Consider the following 17,500-nt stretch of genomic DNA (forward strand, 5'->3'; position numbering starts at 1 on the left):
GACCGGAATATGGTTCACTCGGAATAGGCAGAATATGCGTTCTTTTGGGAAAGTTTTAGCGGGAAATGATACGCGGCCTGCTGATCGCCCACCGGCAGCTTAAAAAATTGTAAAAGTTTGAATGGAATAGCAATGCAAAATGTCTGCCGTAGATGCACGGTGGGTGTGCTGGCCTCTCTTCTTTTTCTGTACCGGTGCTAGAACAAGAAGAGCTGTCAGTTTGTGTTAATAAAAAAAGTGCTCTTGCCTGGTCAAGAGAAGTGATGTTGGCTTGTGCAAAAACCACGAACCTTTTTTCGCGCAAAGCACTCACAAGTACAATTCTTCGTCATCTTCCCCCTCAGCAAACGAAGCAAACCGAAAAATCGAGAAAACCGCCAAAAAACTGGTACTTACGACCAGATTTCAACATTTCGTCTTCCAAACTTTCGGGAAACCTTTTTCACTCGCCATGCCAACGCCATTGGCGCATGCTTGGATACAATAGTTCTCAGGTCACCTTCGCTAATAGTATTCCGTTTTCAGAATATATGTTCTTTTCCAAATTGATATTCCGTGTATTTTGTTATTCCTAATCCGGACTGAGAATAGCCAGGATACTCCCAACCCTAAGTTTGGATAAGATAGCACTTTATGCTGCACCCCGATAGTTAATTCGGTTGAAATATTAGTGATACACGACAACGTTTGAAAAAATAAAACATACTTCTCGGTACTTACAAATGTACATTGACGTGATACTAGTTTTTCTCATTGGAAAGGCGAGGGTCCAATTCCGACCTTTATCTGCTTTTTCTCTATCCTTGTATGGGCCCGGTTTCATTGCTAGGGCTAACTCTCGTGAATTGCATGGGTATATATAGAAGTTTCAGATTCTGATGGTTAATTGTGTTAAAATATACCGGAGATGATCTAATGGTTTGTATAAGAGGCCGCTCTTTAATAAGCGCCCCTAGGCTTTGATAGATAGTACTTGCAAAAGTAGCATAATGTGCTTCTAGCAGTGCTCGTATATTTCTAAAACTATGCCAGTAACTATGCTAGTTCTGCTTAGTTTAGCAAACGATGCAGAAATTATTCTTCTACTTTTTACTAAATACCTCAATAACTGTGCAACAAACGAGTAAATGCCAAACACATTTACCCCATTTAGAACTACAAACTTATAAATAAAGTATAAATTCCCTGTATACACTCGCTGTCGCGGACGCCATCTAAGGTGAGTAACTGTGCTAGTTATGCGCATGCGTTTAGTCCTATGAAAAGAGTCCTGGATCACTTCCTGTGGTCTCCTGAATGTGACAACAAGCAAACAAAAAATAATTTCTCAATTTTTTTATTAAAATTTGCCTGTATCACTGATCTTGGGCCAAAGGTTGCATGATCACTACACGAAAATTTTGTGCTGCAAAACTACTCAAAAGTGCTAGCAATGCTTTTTTTCGGAAAATCGCTGAAAAAAGTGCTCGTAATGACGAATTATGCCATAGATTGTGCTAGCAGAATCTATCAAAGCCCAAGCGCCCCCAGTGTAATAGACGATATCAATGCCAAAGTGCTCAGAACACTGGCCGTTTCAGCTATCGCAATATCGGGTGGTGCCAATGGCAGTAAAATTACGTTATTGTCAGATTGAGAATGCCCGTTTCTAATCTGCCTCGAGCTAAATGAATTCCAACAACTTTGCCAGATGACTTCTTTTAAACGTGGCCAGGTTGCTTAGTCACAAATCTAATTTGGGATCTTATTTTCTAGAATACAATTCCATTGTCGCAGACAAGAAGCATCGTTAACACTCTTGGCGCTTTGTTAGATTTTGAAAGCCTTTTAGATTATCGCTTTAGCCCATGTAACTCTCTTGCGTATTGCGAGACATCCTTAAAGTAAACATATTGCTTCATGAACCTCTCTTTCCTCAATGGAGTGTGGAAAGGCCGTATACACTTCAACATGTCTCCTGGGCTCTTTGTACGGGAATGCTTGCTTTCATATATTAAGTCCAAGTTCCTATTCCAGTTCCCATTCCACTTGTCGTTTTACTTCGTGCTTATATTGTCCAGTCATGGATCACTTCTACCTTTCGTCTATAACGCGCACTTCAAATATATACAGTTATTTTATTGAAATATTTCGCAAAATCCTTGTTCATAGCAGGTGGCTGCATGGTTAGTCAAATCGTTAGCCATATAACCAAGACTGAAATTATCTATTGAGATAATTTAAAAATCTAGAACTTTGCGTCACAGCAAGTTACAGTATTCCGCAAACGTTACAGAATTGAAACATAGAAAACTTGCACAAGTCTCCTCAGCCCAGCAAACAAAACCCCTATAGCTTGCAGGTTTGTGATCTGCGACGTACCTGGACACTGAAGACGAACTTCTAAGATTTTCGATCATTGAGTGTACTCCGTGCTTTCCATGTATTTAATTCAAATCAATGTGTATGCCCCCACTGAAGAAATATCCCAGTCACGTAACTTTTCGGCCCAATAACAAACACAGCATTGTTCTGGCTTGGCTTGGCTTCCTGGCTCCTATGGTTTGTCCAGGAAGCCTGTACTCTAACTTACCTTTATTTATAGATGCTAATAAATTGTAAAAGGTAAGTGAGAGTGTAAATACAAATGAATAAATGGACGAAATATTAACCTTTGCTTTTGCCATGACGTTCTTGTCTTAGTTTTAGAAATCGTACCTTAACACACTCATCCATGACTCAGTTTTTTAAAATAATTTTTGTCTGCAGTGAGTGGGAAGGTTAAAGCTGGTTCATTGTTAGCTGTCATGGGTGCAAGGTAAACAAAAACAGTGATTTGAACCCATTATCACATAAAGTGCTACTGATAGCTTTGATAGGTGGAAAAAACCTGAGGAAGCGGCCATGGTGCTGACCTAGATTTTGCCCTTAAGCCGTAAGAACGTGTAATTTTCAGCCGTGTGTTTTAGGATTTTGTGTGCTATACACAAAAAGGTATCACACTTGCGTCTTTTAGGGGCCCTTAATAAGATTATCAGCTCAAAAATAAGGGAAACAGTAACCGTACTTGTTTCGCAAATAACTCTTCAGTATTCTCACTGCAGTATATAGTTATTTAGAAATTGTTTAATTCAGCAAAAGCCAGGGCAGATTTCAAGGTTGTTCGATATAAGTGTAGATGACAGAGCACCATCAAATTTAAATTTGATAGTTATGTTATTTTTTTTCAAGAAATGTTTTAAAGACGATCTTGTGCGAAAAGAGATGTCATCGCCAGTGTCAGTTAGAATACTGGGGTACTGAACTGAGTAAATTTTGGCCACGCCCAAAAAATCGTCAGGTTCAGTTCTGTTTAGTTGTCTCATACATATGTTTCGTCATCTTTACAGGGACTCCCCGGTCACTTTTTGAAATTCTGTGCTCGGAAATATATAATGGTACCATATGTCGTATGTTCCGCATCAGTCTTTCTTGTCTGCGAGTGTTTTCTTTATGTTTTCATTTCAGCGGTGCTGGCAAATCCACTCTCATGAATGTGTTAGCTCATCGTAACATCAGTCACATGGAGGTCAGTGGTACTGTAGAGGTGAATGATTGCCCGATTGGAAGGGAAATAAACGCCGTATCAGCCTACGTTCAACAAGAAGATCTCTTCATTGGATCGCTCACAGTTAGGGAACATTTAACTTTCCAGGTAATTCACAGTTGTCTGTGAACTGAAAACTAATTCAAACCTTTGGTGTGCTTCTAACTGTGGCGAAAACGTAATAGAAAACCTTTAAAGCCACTACTATACAAAAAAAATTACTTTTCTCTTTGTAACCCTAACTGGAAATATTTAGGTGAGGAGTTTCGAGCTGAAAACTGTTTATTTTAAATCAAGCTCTTTGACTGAAAGTGTACAAGTTCTTACTTGAGAGAGCTCTATCGACAAAAAGTTAACGTCAGTCTCTCTCGATTGAGAAGGCAATTTGCTTGAACACGAAAGTTTTTTAATATAGCTAGACCTTTCAGGCTTTCAGAATAACCTGTTCGTCTTTCGCGTAGCCTGTGTCAGTGGTTATTTAAATGCATTTACTCTCACACGTTACAATCCGTTTTTGTAGGGTTAAGTCGATGTTTTGTACTACAACGGCTAACCAATAAAACTCTGCGAACAATGTAGACGCCTTTCAATATGGTGAAAATATGATTTGTTATGGTGGTTATAAGTATTTCGCGAGGGAATGCGTCGAGCACCGTCAGCTGTCTTCTAAAATAGCTTTGGTCCGCTTCAAGGTTCAACGACTCGATAAAAACCTTTTTTTTTAGGATATAGCATAATGCATTAAACAAATAAATAATACAATATATCATCCATGGGTTCAGGTATGTACTCACAAAAACTGACCAGCTCCCAGTTGGCTTGATAGCTCAATTGGTAGATCAATGCACCGGTATCGTAGAGGTTTACGGGTTCCAATCTCGTTCGAGCCTGGATTTTGCAGGCCTTCACTACCGCTGAAATAGCGTTTACAACTGCGATGATATCAAAATATTTGTGAGCACATATGCCTGGCCGCGAGTGGCCAATACATTGTTCCTTCATACGCTGTACGTCAACGGCTTATACAGATCATCTGAAAAATTAACGTCTTGCCTGTTTGCTAATGACACTAATCTGTTATATGCCGATAAAAATATTAAATTCTCTACTTGAACAAATCCCACAATATACGTCTTTCAGCCCCCAAAATTTTGCTTAATCATTGTTTGCAATTTCTCCAGGGACATGCAGATGTCCCAAGAGAAATCGAAAACAATGCCTCTGCAGATTTTTAGGTATAAAACAGGTGTATTATGGGATTTGTGCAAGTAGAAAATCCCTTGAAAGTGTTGTCAACATCGAATTAAGTAAAGTCTGGGAATAGTTAGTTGCCAATAAGTTAACTTTAAATGCTAAGAAGTCGAACTTTGTCATCTTTCATCCTTATCAGAAGAAACTTGATAATGAAGTCATCCTCAAATGAATATATTCGATTATGACACTAACAAGTTATGTCTCTCGACCAAGAGATATACATAAAATATCTTGGCGTATTGCTTGATTCTGGGAAATATCATGTTTCCTATATTACAACAAAAATAAATAAAATCATTGGTATTATTGCAAGACTTCTAGCATGCTGTGATCTTTGATTTTCCTCTACCTAACCTATGGCCTTACTGTTTGGGGCCAGGCACCACAGATTTACCTTAATCAAATCCTTGTTTTACAAAAGCGTGCCTTACGTCTTATCTACTTTGCTCTTTACAGATCTCCCGCCATCCCCCTTCTTTCTTTCGTCCTGTTGCCTCCCAATCAGCTTGCTTTAATTATTTTACATCAGTGTCGATTTTAATGCACGATGTCTTCAATAACTCATCACCCTGTAATATAGCTAATCTTTTCAATTCTGCGAGCGAAATACAGACGTACAACAAATTTCTTCCGTCGGTAATCTCTACACTAAATATTTCAGGTTAACCCATCAAATCAAATCTTTTTCTGGACGTTGCGCATTATGGAATTGTATTCTTCCAGATCTTAGGAAATCACCCAAGTCATGCTATAAGAATAAAATGCCAAACTAGTTACTTCAAATTCTCAAACAGGGGGAGGATTATTTTGGCATACCAACTATTACGTCACACTTACGGTAAATCATATAAATAATTTATAAAATATACCTATATTACAATCAAAATAAAGTACCGAACGTACGTTATAAAGGAACATGCGTTTTAAAAGTGTATAATTTGTAAGTACATTTATTTATCACTCTACCCGCCCAGATTAGCAGTTGCTACTTGCAGGTAAGAGTGATTCTTTTGTAGTAGCTTAGGTAATTTGCAATAATAAACTTGAAAGTTAACTTAAACATGGATAACTCTTTTTTGGGGGGGCTCTACGTCATCCTGGTGAGAGATGTGATGATGTTGATGATGATGATGATGATGATGAGTGTCGTTTCTCGCGCGAAGCTGGACGGTCTTTAACGGGATTTGAATGAACCATTTTCATTTGTGGTGGTAATCGAGCTGTTTTGGTTGTTCAACTTGCCCTAAGAGATTTCATTCCGAATTTATACGGACCTGTTACCAATTAGTGTTCCAGTGGAAAATTACTTGTCGGTTAAATGGGTTAGGTAAAGTTCAACATCCATCATTCCTCGCTGCAGATTTACTCAAATAAATCTCTTATTTACATCTATTTGAAGTAATATTGGTCTAAGAATAGACCTTTTAATTCTTTTCTTCCTTATGGATGGATTTGTCTTCTTTTAAAGGCTTTCCTGCGCATGGACAAACATGTTCCCGATCAACAGCGGATAGCGCGTGTGGAGGAAGTTATCCTTCAGGTATGAGGGAATACAACACTTTCAACTATATCAGAGTTGAGTGGGTTAGCAAACGACTTAAGGCCGTTTTTAGCGCGCTGTCTTACGGATTATATCCCCTTTGTTACTTGTTTGTTTAATGATAATGAGAATATTATTAATAATAAGTACAATGAATGAGTTGCCATCAATCAGATCCGTGCTTTATACGCAAAGGGTTCTGGGATCGCCAAGGGGCAAACATTGCAAGTTGCTGTGAGAAAATGTACGGCATAAACTTATGCGTCGTCCAAAAAAAAAACGATTTTGGAGAGAGCTCAACGCTTTTTTCGACTCAGTTTTATCAGAAATCTATTTGCACAATGTTGACGCGTGGCAAGTGTACATTTTTGTTTGAATAACCGTCAAATATGAGAAAAATTTGCTGAAAACCTTCCTTGCTTTCATAAGGTTAATTGTGAAATGGTCTCAAAATACTATAAAATTAGGAATAAATCTGGAGGAAATAACTCAATAAAGCCTTTTCAGTTGTATTTATGTGTGTATGGGCTGGCTTTTGGCCTATTTCTAAACTCAGCAATGCAAATAATATTGGAAATGTGGCTAGTGGCGACCATTGTGATGTGTGGGGTTGTGACAACGATCGAAGGTACCCAGAGAAGCAACAGATTTTTCCTCACGTTGGAATATAAAGATTTTACCCGCCCAGGAATAACAATGATGTTTTGTCGTGGGCTAGAGCTATTAAAGGGACACTGTCACAGGTTGACATGCGCAGTAGCATTCATTCTCCCCGAGACTTATCACGCTCGACCGCCATTATGGAAATATCGGTAAGTTGAAGAATTCTGCATATATTTTTCATTAAATCAAGTTTGTCTACAGCAAATGCTATCTTTATCTAAAGCAAATTTCCCTCTGTCTTCGACCTTTCGTTTCCGCCCTGAGTTGATGCGTTTACCGCCATGTCCGGATCATTCGCTAGACGCCATTTTGAATTTGTGATTGCTAGTAACTTGAAAAAGTCAGGCTGACTTTTTCAAGTTTCGATCAGCTACACGAGCATGCGCAGACCGTGACCGTGTCCCTTTAATTGTGACCAATTCAAGCTTTCGATTAGTACAAAGGTCTGTTGAAATAATTTTGTACGAGGTTACAGAACCTGTGAATGTCCTACACCAACTTTGTACATAAGAGAGTATGATTGTGGGAGTACTAAAATCTAGCTCAAAGACCTGTCCCAAAGATCAGATCTACAGAGAACTAGTATATGAAGATGACGCTTTTGTATTGGTCGAAGTCATAGTGGAGCTTGATAGGTTTAATTAGATTCAGTGACTTTAATACATTAAGTTCTACATGTAGATGGTAGTTTGACAGAAGAAAAGGTTTGTTTACGTGTAACAGCTGGGGTATATCAGACATGAATTCCTATTGTTATTTAAATCTATCGGAACAGATACTGCTGTATTATATGGAAGAGGAGCATTAAAACAGCTGCCTCGAGGCGGAAGGACATTGAAATGGTTTTCTTGAGCAGCTGCAGAATCATCGTACTACTTTTAAGTGATTGCACTCTCGCAGAGTTTGTAGAAAATAGTAGCTGCTCGGAAACCGTTGGATTTTTTTCAATCAAACAAGAACTTAACCTATGGATTTCCTCATGTTTCTCATCGCTCATTTCATCCCTCCAAAGAGCAATAGCTCTGTAAAAACAATTTCCATCTCCTCTGAAAACGACTTCTTTTCTTTGTGGAGGTATCTTTCCAGAAGCCATAATTCGTTTACGCAAGACGTAGCGAATAAGGAAACAGCCTAGACACACGTAAATACGACTAAGAAAGCTTTATTTCTCCAGATTCGTACCTAATTTTGTAATATTTCGAGACCATGAAGAGATGTCAATTTCAAAATAAATCTCACTCGAGCAAGGTTAATCCAAGTAAATTTTATGTCATATTTGAAGGTTACTCCAACAAAAACTTACACTTGCCACGTAACAACATTGCCCAAATCGATTTCTGATAAATCTGTATCGAAAAAAGCTTTGATCTCTCTCCAAAACCGTTTTTTGGACGTGGAAATAAGTTTTCGCCATACATTTTCTTACAGCGACTTGCAGTGTTTGCCCTCTGGCGATCCCAGAACCCTTTGGCAACTCGTTCATTTGTATAACTCTAAAATACAATGGTTCTAAGGCGCTTTAATTAAAATGTGTAGAACCTAAATGAGAGAATAAAAAGAATTTAAAACATGTTTACTAGCCTAATAAAAATGAAATATTACAAATGCACGTAATTAGATGCACACGGTTTTCAATAGGCAGCACGAAGCCCCTGGCTCTTCTCTATAACTTCGCAAAGTGTCTCCCAAATGCTGCAAATGCATTTACCCTGACCTAAAATATCATTAACCTATACCCTTACCTTATTGTTAAAAATAGGTAGCCGAGGCTTAGGCTTAATGATACACTTCGTGTTGGATGTCAAAATTGGGCATGCATCGAATTAAGTGTATTTCTGGACATAAGTGGACATACGTGTAAATGTCACATGACCCACGTTTAAAAAGCAACATCTCCAAGTTTCCTTCAAAATATCAACGGAAGTATAGTTTATTCATTGTGATGGAAAGTGATTCCACAGATTTGGCGCACAAGCAGAAAAAGCTATGTGACCATATGCTGTAAGGTTTAAGAAAAGGAAAACTGAAAGCATTGCTGACGGTGACCTGAGGACGAGATTCAAACAAGCCCAGTAAGATGGGGCCTAAAACACTAAAAACAATACGGTGATTTACCTGTAGCTAAAACTGTCCTCGATACAAAGCGATAATTCAGTGTTTCTAACAGAGTACAGTCAGATCTACATCAAATGCGGGGACAAATCAAGCAAAGAGGAGTTTGGAATTATTATCAACACCCCTCAAGATATCACTTTTGACTCTTAGCAGAGACATTCTGTACTATAATTCTTATGTGCTAACTGAAAACTTCATTGAAATCGTTTTCAATGGTCTTCGAAGCAAAAGAGTGGTCGGACTGTTTGAAAGATCTTAAAAATTATATGGTCCCTGTGAGATGTCTTAATATAAGACTGTTGATAGCCACGTTAAAGGGATCTGGAAAACTGAGAGTGGAAAAATTGTTTATAGAATACAACAGGAAAGCCATACACTTAATAGAGGATCGAGTGAACACTTGTTAGTATTTGGGGCACCAGAGGATTAAACGATTCGACGTGGCTCAAAACGAGAAGAGTGCGTAGTGACGGGATATGCTTTCCAGCATTATTCACTCCCTAATAATGCGTATTCTTGCCGAATAGTCGTAACTATTGTTCGACTTTTGCGGTCTATCGTATGCGAATACTTTGATTAAGCAAGATATATTACCTACCTCAGTGCAGTAAGAGTATTTTCAGTGTGGCGCCTTTCGTCATTGTGTTATCAATCATTCATCTGCGTAAACTATCTAATCAGAAGCTAAAACTAACTTTGTCTCTTCTTACATTGAAAACACATTCGACGACGACTAACCTTTGTAGAACTATGTAGTGTATTTTGAAATGAAATCACCAGTTTTCCACCTCAACTCGCTCTAGATTGCGTGAGACTACCACCGATGGACTCGCCAGTTTCTGTCGTTGTGGTTAAAATAGTCATGGAAGATAAAAATCTCGAGGACCAAGTTTTAACACTTACAAACAGGCTTCTTTGGCAGTGCATTAACGAAAATGAAATCGATGATTTCTACGACCACCTCAACACACAGAACGCGGCCGACATTTAATTTACCCAAGGAGATGAAGCAACGTTTTGGAGAAAGTCGACTAACACCACCCGACCACTTGGTCAGTAATCTGCACAATGACCCATTCCATCGAGGAACCATTCGGCCTTAGTAAAAGTAGGGGTTCCTTTTTTACAAACGTTGGCGGTGTAGCACGTAACTGATAAGAGTGCAATGAGAAGTGCTAGTCTTGTACCCCGTATGAACCATATGAGCGTTAGTCCTACTAATGGAAATAGGCCCACACAAGGACGGTAACCAACCCGGTGATCTAACCCGATGGTCGTGGGTTCAGTTCCCACCCTGGTCAGAGTTCTTCTCTGTCCTTGTGTGGGTCCGTGTGTGGACAGAAGGACAGTGATCTAACCCGAAGGTCGTGGTTTCAATTCCCACCCTGGTCAGAGTTCTTCCCTGTCCTTGTGTGGGCCCATTTCCATTAGTAGGGCTAACGCCCACATGGTTTATATAGGGTACAGGAATAGCACTTCTCATTACACTCTAATCAGTTAGTCTGTTGAAATATAAAGTGCTACACGGCCAACGTTTGTAAAAACGTAACCCTTCGTTGTACTTGTACATTTTCATTGCCGTGACTTTAAGATCTTCAGTTCCCATGCACGGCCTGCTCCCGTATAACCTTGTAGCTTAGTCGGTAGAGCAGCGGTGATCTAACCCGAAGGTCGTGGGCTCAATTCCCACCCTGGTCAGAGTTTTTCTCTGTCCTTGTATGGGCCCATTTCCATTAGAAGGGCTAACGCCCACATGGTTTATATGGGGTACAAGACTAGCAGTTCTCATTACATTTAATCAGTTAAGTCTGTCTTAGTAAAAGTAACTACAGGTAAATCATAACTGGGGTCAATTTAATAAAACTTTTACACGTGTAACTTACAAGTGTAGCCATTGTTTTAGAGCCTGAGAACAATAGCTACACTTGTAAATTACACGGGTAAACGTTTTATTAAATTGACCCCTGAACGGCTGGAATTACGTTAAACTAAGAATCAATATTCACTTTGATAGCGAAGTATGTTTCGATATGACGAACTTGGTGCCTCAAGAGTGACATCTTTTTGTGTTTCAACATTGCTTTGCCATTCCAGCTGGGACTCATGAAGTGTGCTGATACGTACATTGGAATAGCTGGAAGATTGAGTGGGATCTCAGGCGGAGAAAAGAAAAGACTGTCATTTGCCTCAGAGGTAGTGAGCATCTTATTATCGTTCATTATTTGACAGAATCGCATACCTAGGGGAATTCTCGCCATCTGATTGGCTATCACGACGAGATATTCAGAGTGGAATTGTGACTTTAAAACGAGGCTGACCAATATTGCACCGTAGCAACTAGTGGCCTTACATAACAACGGAACAACAAAGCAATTTTTACTTTGTTCGAAGAACAAAGTATAGGATTCGACTCCGTTTTTGGACTTTACCCTTTTCATTGTTATTTGGCATGCGTTTGGCTGCACACGCGTAAGATTTCTTTCTCTCGTTGAAGGCAGTCCCATTCTCGACCCCAGTGCTTACGCTGCTTTATCGTGGCAGTCATGCGCAAAAGAGCGCTGGAGTCGAGATTGAAGGCAGTCCAAGTTGGATTCGAGCTCGGTATCTCCTCAAGGCAATCGCGATGACCACTAAACCACGGACAACTACGCGACAGATTTACGGGGAAATGTGTGTTTTTGTGTTTTCGTTGCACGCAATGCAATATCCGGTCATCGTATGACTAGGTGACATATCCTACCGGGCTAATTGTATAATTTTATTCTCCGGGTATTAGTAAGGAAAAGTATTAAATATTTTTAAACACCATCGTAGAAACTTTTAAAGCACCTCTTTACTGGTTTTGATTGGAGTCAACGCCATTGACAACCGTTTGAAATGTGAACAACTATTCTACGATTTCCCTTAACCACATGGTTGGGTCACGGAATGAGGACTTTGGACTTCGGACTACGGAACTGAACTGGATATTGACCAAGACATTGTAAAGGGTTTAGTGCCCAAGAAAAGAATTGCGGAGTAACTTCTTCCACCAAGTTTGAGCTATTACTGGTATACTGTTTTGTCGTTCTTGTTCTCTTTCTCTCTTTTTTCGTTTCTGTTCTTCTGTCATCGGTCATCCAGGCATCATGCGACCTTATCCAAACTTAAAGTCTTCTAAAGTTATGCCAAAAAGCAGCTCTAAACAAACTAAAAATAAACACTCAGCTTTAAAGTGCAACTAACCCCAAATTTTCTTTCCGCAAAACAGAAAATTTTAATTGCCATGACACTTTTGGAGAAAACATTTCTGTGATTGATAAAATCCTCGCCTTTCTACAGTTGTTTAAAGTTGAACCGCCTCTGCCCCATGACCGAGTATTTGTGGGAGCTGGGACGGGCCTTCCCGTGACAACATCGAAGGAGTCGCTTTGCTGCGTCTTACAAAGCATATGACCGATAAGTTCTTTTTGAACAGGTTTCTTTACGTTATTTTAACGGCGTAGTGTACTTTAAAAAGCGCTCAAATTAAGTTAATAAGTTAGTGATTCTGTACATTTAATTAAACTCCAATTTTGAATATTAACCGTCACTCTTTTGTGAAGATGTGTGCAGAAGCATACGAAACGTCAAGTGAAAGTTAACTTCAAATGATGCGTTTATATCTGATGTTTGTCACCGCTGTTTGTATGTTATTTCTGATAAAACTGAGATGGCCAAAGAAAAAGAGTATTCACGAACGTGTTTTAGTTTTTATCGGAGTATTAGCACTTCAGTTGCATGCATCATAATGTAGATTTAGTTAAGGATGATACCCCTGCCATCAACCTTTTTTTTTTTTGGAATTTAAGGCAAGTCTACCCCTACATTTTGTCGTTTGCATTGATAAAAGGACGCCCCTAAGCGAGAACAGTTGCAGTAAAAGAGAATGATCCTCTTTCGGCCTCGGCTCTGTTGTTGAATAATTCAATATCCACTAAGTTGAATCAAAACCAACTGAATTATCAAATGGAAATCGTTATCAACAAAAAATTGCGCGGAGGATAGCGCCATTGAGGCGCTTGACACATTCGACGCCTGGTGTCAGATCGATTGCCTGTGTATCATTTCTGCAAAGTAGACTTCGGGCTTACCATGAAAAAAAAAAGAAGAACACAAGAGGAGTAAAATCTTTGAGACAAAAATTATTGTTTTCCGAGAAATTTGATGAGCATTGGGAATAAAACACAGTCCCACATTTCTATCCGCTAATTTTATCAACTTTTGGGACTGTGGTATAAGCAACTTAGAGCCAGTTTTTCTTCAAAAACGCAGCGCTCTTCGTCTCTTTAATATAAGTATGTTATACAGTTCTGTTTTTGACTAGGTAATAACAGATCCCCCGTTGCTGTTTGCGGATGAACCAACTTCCGGTCTTGATTCGTTCATGGCGGAAAGCTTAGTAGCAGCTCTACAGCAGCTCGCAGCTCAGGGAAGAACTATCATCTGCACAATCCATCAACCTTCATCGGAAGTCTACGCCATGTTTGACAGGTGAAATGGTGTGGTATATACAATTAGTAAAGAGGAAAATTATTTAGTTATTGGTATTAGTAGCAATGATTGCATTTGCCAACACAATAGAAAATTAATGTGCTAAAGGCTGTTGGAGTGATATGCCAAAGAAACAAATCACAGAAATGAATAGCTAATATATAAAAACATCGAGGAAGATAAAATTTCATGGAAGCACTGTGATTACAGCTAATGCCGGATTCACTGGGGAAGGCGTTCACGAGAACGTCGGCACATCCATCTTAGTGGGAAAAGTGGTAATTCGTATAGTAAATATAGCATATCACAGCGTTTTTGCTGAAAGAGAAAATTTCTTGTTTAACATGTTAAAGTTCTCTTTCCGTTTATAGCATACTGCTTTTAGCTGAGGGAAGGACTGCATACATGGGTGCCACAACCAGTGCGAACCAATATTTTGATAGGTACGTATTCATCGACGTCTTAGAGGAATAATGAATGTTTTGCTCCCGATGTTCTGCACAGGAAGAGATGAAACTAGTTTTCTGAACTAAGAGCACCATTAATCGCTTTCTTTGATGGCTTTTGAGCGTAACGACTCAGTATAATTTTATCGGTTTTGATTTTTATCTTTACAGCTTGGGATATCCCTGCCCAATTAATTTTAATCCTGCTGATCACTTTGTTCACACCTTGGCAATTATACCTGGTGACGAACAAAATTGCCAAAGGAGGGTTCAGGTAATTATGTTTGTCTACATTGTATTCTATCCGATCCAATTTACCTCAATTCATGCCAAGCCATTCCACTGTATTCTCTGTTATAACCCACCGATTAATTTCTGCGGTGTTTCATGCGCACAATAGAATCATCTGAAGATTGCGTTGATCCTATCCATGAAGCGATTGATGACTTACTTCTCCCAACATTGTTCGGCCAAATGGAGTCTCTCTGTAGCGAGATTCGTCAGCTCGTCACATTGAGACCGGCATAAGGTGGGTTGGGCATACCGGATTTAAGATTTGAAGCACCAAAACACTTTGCTGCGTCTACGTCAATAAAAACATCGTACGTAGAATCAATTACAACACAGAGCACAGTTACTGTGACAAGCTATAAATCCACGGAGGAACTAAAAAAGACATCGTCAACTCTCAAAATGGTGTCTGCGAAGTCGAGAATGGAAAGTATTGATGCCACCCTTTCCCCAGACTTGTCGCAGTTAGTCCATCAATCAAGGGACAAGGGTGCGAGTTCGTGACTTAAAGCCGTGCCTCTTGTAGATCAGGGTCTAGCTCTAAATAAACAGGAATTTAGAGACTCTCTGCGGTTACGGTATAACATGCCCCTGTCCGATTTACCAAGCCGGTGCGTTTGTGGGGAGAAATTTACTGTCTGCCACGCCCTGTCATCCCTGTGTAGCGCAGAGACACGATGGTGTTCGCAACCTATTAACCCCACTTATCAACAAGGACTGAAGTTGAACAACACCTTCAACCTCTTGACAACGAGCAATTCCATATTAGAAGCCACAAGCTCAGAGGAAAGATTGAACATAAAAGCAGGGAATTTCTGGTCACAAGGAGTTACTGCATTTTTCGATGTCCGAGTGACGCATGTTAATTCCAAGTGCTTGCAGAGCAAGCCAACGTCCACAGTCTTCAAAGAGCAAGAGGATGAGAGGAAGCGGAAGTATCAGCAGCGAGTGTTAGATCTTGAGTTGAGGTCGTTTCACTCCTCTGGTATTTGGAATGGGTAACGAGTTCCAGCGTTTCCTTAAGGTGGCTGGAACCAGTTTCACCACTTTTAGAGACCTTCTTGTTAGATGGGTTATAACTACTATACTATATCACGTAACAGCAATGTTATGGTACCACGTCAAACACCAATTATTGCTTAACAAAATGCGCTCACAATTTTGACGTAATGGGTTACCATGGCAACATGAAAGGTCTCCAAAAACACCCTATATTTCGTCTTTACTTGCTTATATCTTAAAAATGAACTCGGTGACCCCCATTTTTTATTGTAGAATAGTAATTAGCATCTTGAGATAGAACTATCTGCAAAGTTTAAAAAAATTCTTGGGAGCCAATTCAGAGCTACCTTAATTTTTCGAAAATTTAAGGTAGCTCTTAATTGGCTCCCAAGAATTTTTTTTAACTTTGCAGATAGTCCTATGTCAAATTGCTAATTACTATTCTACAATAAAAAATGGGGGTCACCGAGTTCATTTTTAAGATATAAGCAAGTAAAGACGAAATATAGGGTGTTTTTGGAGAGCTTTCATGTTGCCATGGTAACCTATAACGTCAAAATAGTGAGCGCATTTTGTTAAGTAACAATTGGCGTTTGATATGGTACAATAACATTTCTTTTACGTGATACAGTTTTGTAGTGACAACCCTTCTAATAAAAAGGTCCTTGAAAGTAGTGAAACCGGTTCCAGCCACCTTAAGCATTTAGCGGGGAAACTCTCACAAAAAGACGGCAAACCCTACCACTCTGTTATGACATGGCTCAGAACCCTCCTGTCCTTTGAAATTTCAAGATCAGTGCATACAAGTTTCAGGGGTTTAGGGACACCTTTTCACAAGATAGGTGAGTTCATAGACTACTCCCGCTTAAATGCAGCGGATATCCATTAGATTCATTTGTATTCCGGCAGTTACTCCCTCTTGAGAGCTAGTATATTTGTTAGCGGAGAAAAAATTATTTCTTTTTTCATTTAGCACGTTTTAGCATCATCGTAGTGTACAATAGTTGAATTGTTACCAAATTTGTAAGCTTTTGTATAGGATATTATTATTATTATTATTATTTACAAATTTAAAAACTAAATTACATGTTCACGATAGAAAACTATTTACGATATGTGAATAATTTATAGATTGGAAAAAGACAATTAAGCATTACTAAAGAAAAAGCTAATCAAAACAAAAAACTAACTAATAATAGTAATAACATCACTTTAAAATGATGATCTAAAACATATTGGTCTAAAAACGGATTGTACATAAAAAGTCTTGTGTATCAAAGAGAAAAATCAGTCAGGCGAAAGCATAAAACATTCGTTAATAAATTATTATTATTAATAAATTATTAATAATAAATTATTATTATTATTATTATTATTATTATTATTATTATTATTCGATTCTCTCCAGTTGTCGGGTGTTCTACTGGGTAATGTTAATTGTGTCTCAACTACTGCCCGTAGCTTAGAGACACAACGCTTTCCGCAATAGGTGAGCAGTTCCAAGGATGGCCGATAATTGTACACTTCCAAGGAAGTCAGGTACACCTAGCTTGCCAAACCAGGTCTTTGCACCTTTTGATATGCTTCCAAGAGCACCAATCACGATAGGTGTTGTTGATAGCGTGGTGCTCTCGATAAAGTTATTGCTTTAATAGCGAAACGTCAAAGTCTTAAATAACAAGCTAGATATGCTAATTTACTGCACATTGCAAATGCACGTATAATAAGCTACGTATGCTAATTTCTTGTTGAGTTACATGTTCACGTGTAACACCTTTCCTTTCATAAAAAAAAAAAGAAAAAAAAAAAAAAGAAAGAAAGGGAACATAAATAAATAAAATCATGAAACGCACGATACAGAGTAACAGTTTGTGCTATAGCGTAATCCATGAAATAAATCAAAGTGCTTCGAGTCTCGATGCCTCATAGCTATGCGAGTGTTCAACTAATGTTCATTATTACATAATCTTTGGATCTGGAGGGCAGCTTCCGGTTCCTAGACGACCTCGGCAGCACAATTTCCGGTGATGCATGATGTTCAGGGTTCATGTATTCGGGCTGCTCCACCTGTTCTGCTCCGCCACTGTTTGAATTTGAAGGGTCGTCCATCTG

The 17,500-nt window shown here is 39.0% G+C and overlaps 1 protein-coding gene across 2 annotated transcripts in view; it reads left to right on the forward strand.

Annotated features, from left to right (window-relative positions):
* Positions 1 to 17,500, forward strand: part of LOC138050663 (protein white-like) — a 39,616-nt gene that overhangs the window by 638 nt on the left and 21,478 nt on the right. Inside the window, exons 2-8 of one of the 2 annotated variants that reach the window (XM_068896999.1) lie at positions 2,749 to 2,797; positions 3,487 to 3,673; positions 6,288 to 6,359; positions 11,232 to 11,330; positions 13,483 to 13,649; positions 14,021 to 14,092; positions 14,267 to 14,369. In XM_068896999.1, coding sequence (XP_068753100.1) covers positions 2,749 to 2,797; positions 3,487 to 3,673; positions 6,288 to 6,359; positions 11,232 to 11,330; positions 13,483 to 13,649; positions 14,021 to 14,092; positions 14,267 to 14,369 — 749 coding nt within the window. The remainder of the gene's footprint in view (positions 1 to 2,748; positions 2,798 to 3,486; positions 3,674 to 6,287; positions 6,360 to 11,231; positions 11,331 to 13,482; positions 13,650 to 14,020; positions 14,093 to 14,266; positions 14,370 to 17,500) is intronic. The other variant, XM_068897054.1, reaches the window with a different exon arrangement.

The sequence above is a fragment of the Montipora capricornis genome, chromosome 1 (assembly GCF_036669925.1).
Source record: "Montipora capricornis isolate CH-2021 chromosome 1, ASM3666992v2, whole genome shotgun sequence".
Taxonomy (NCBI): domain Eukaryota; kingdom Metazoa; phylum Cnidaria; class Anthozoa; order Scleractinia; family Acroporidae; genus Montipora; species Montipora capricornis.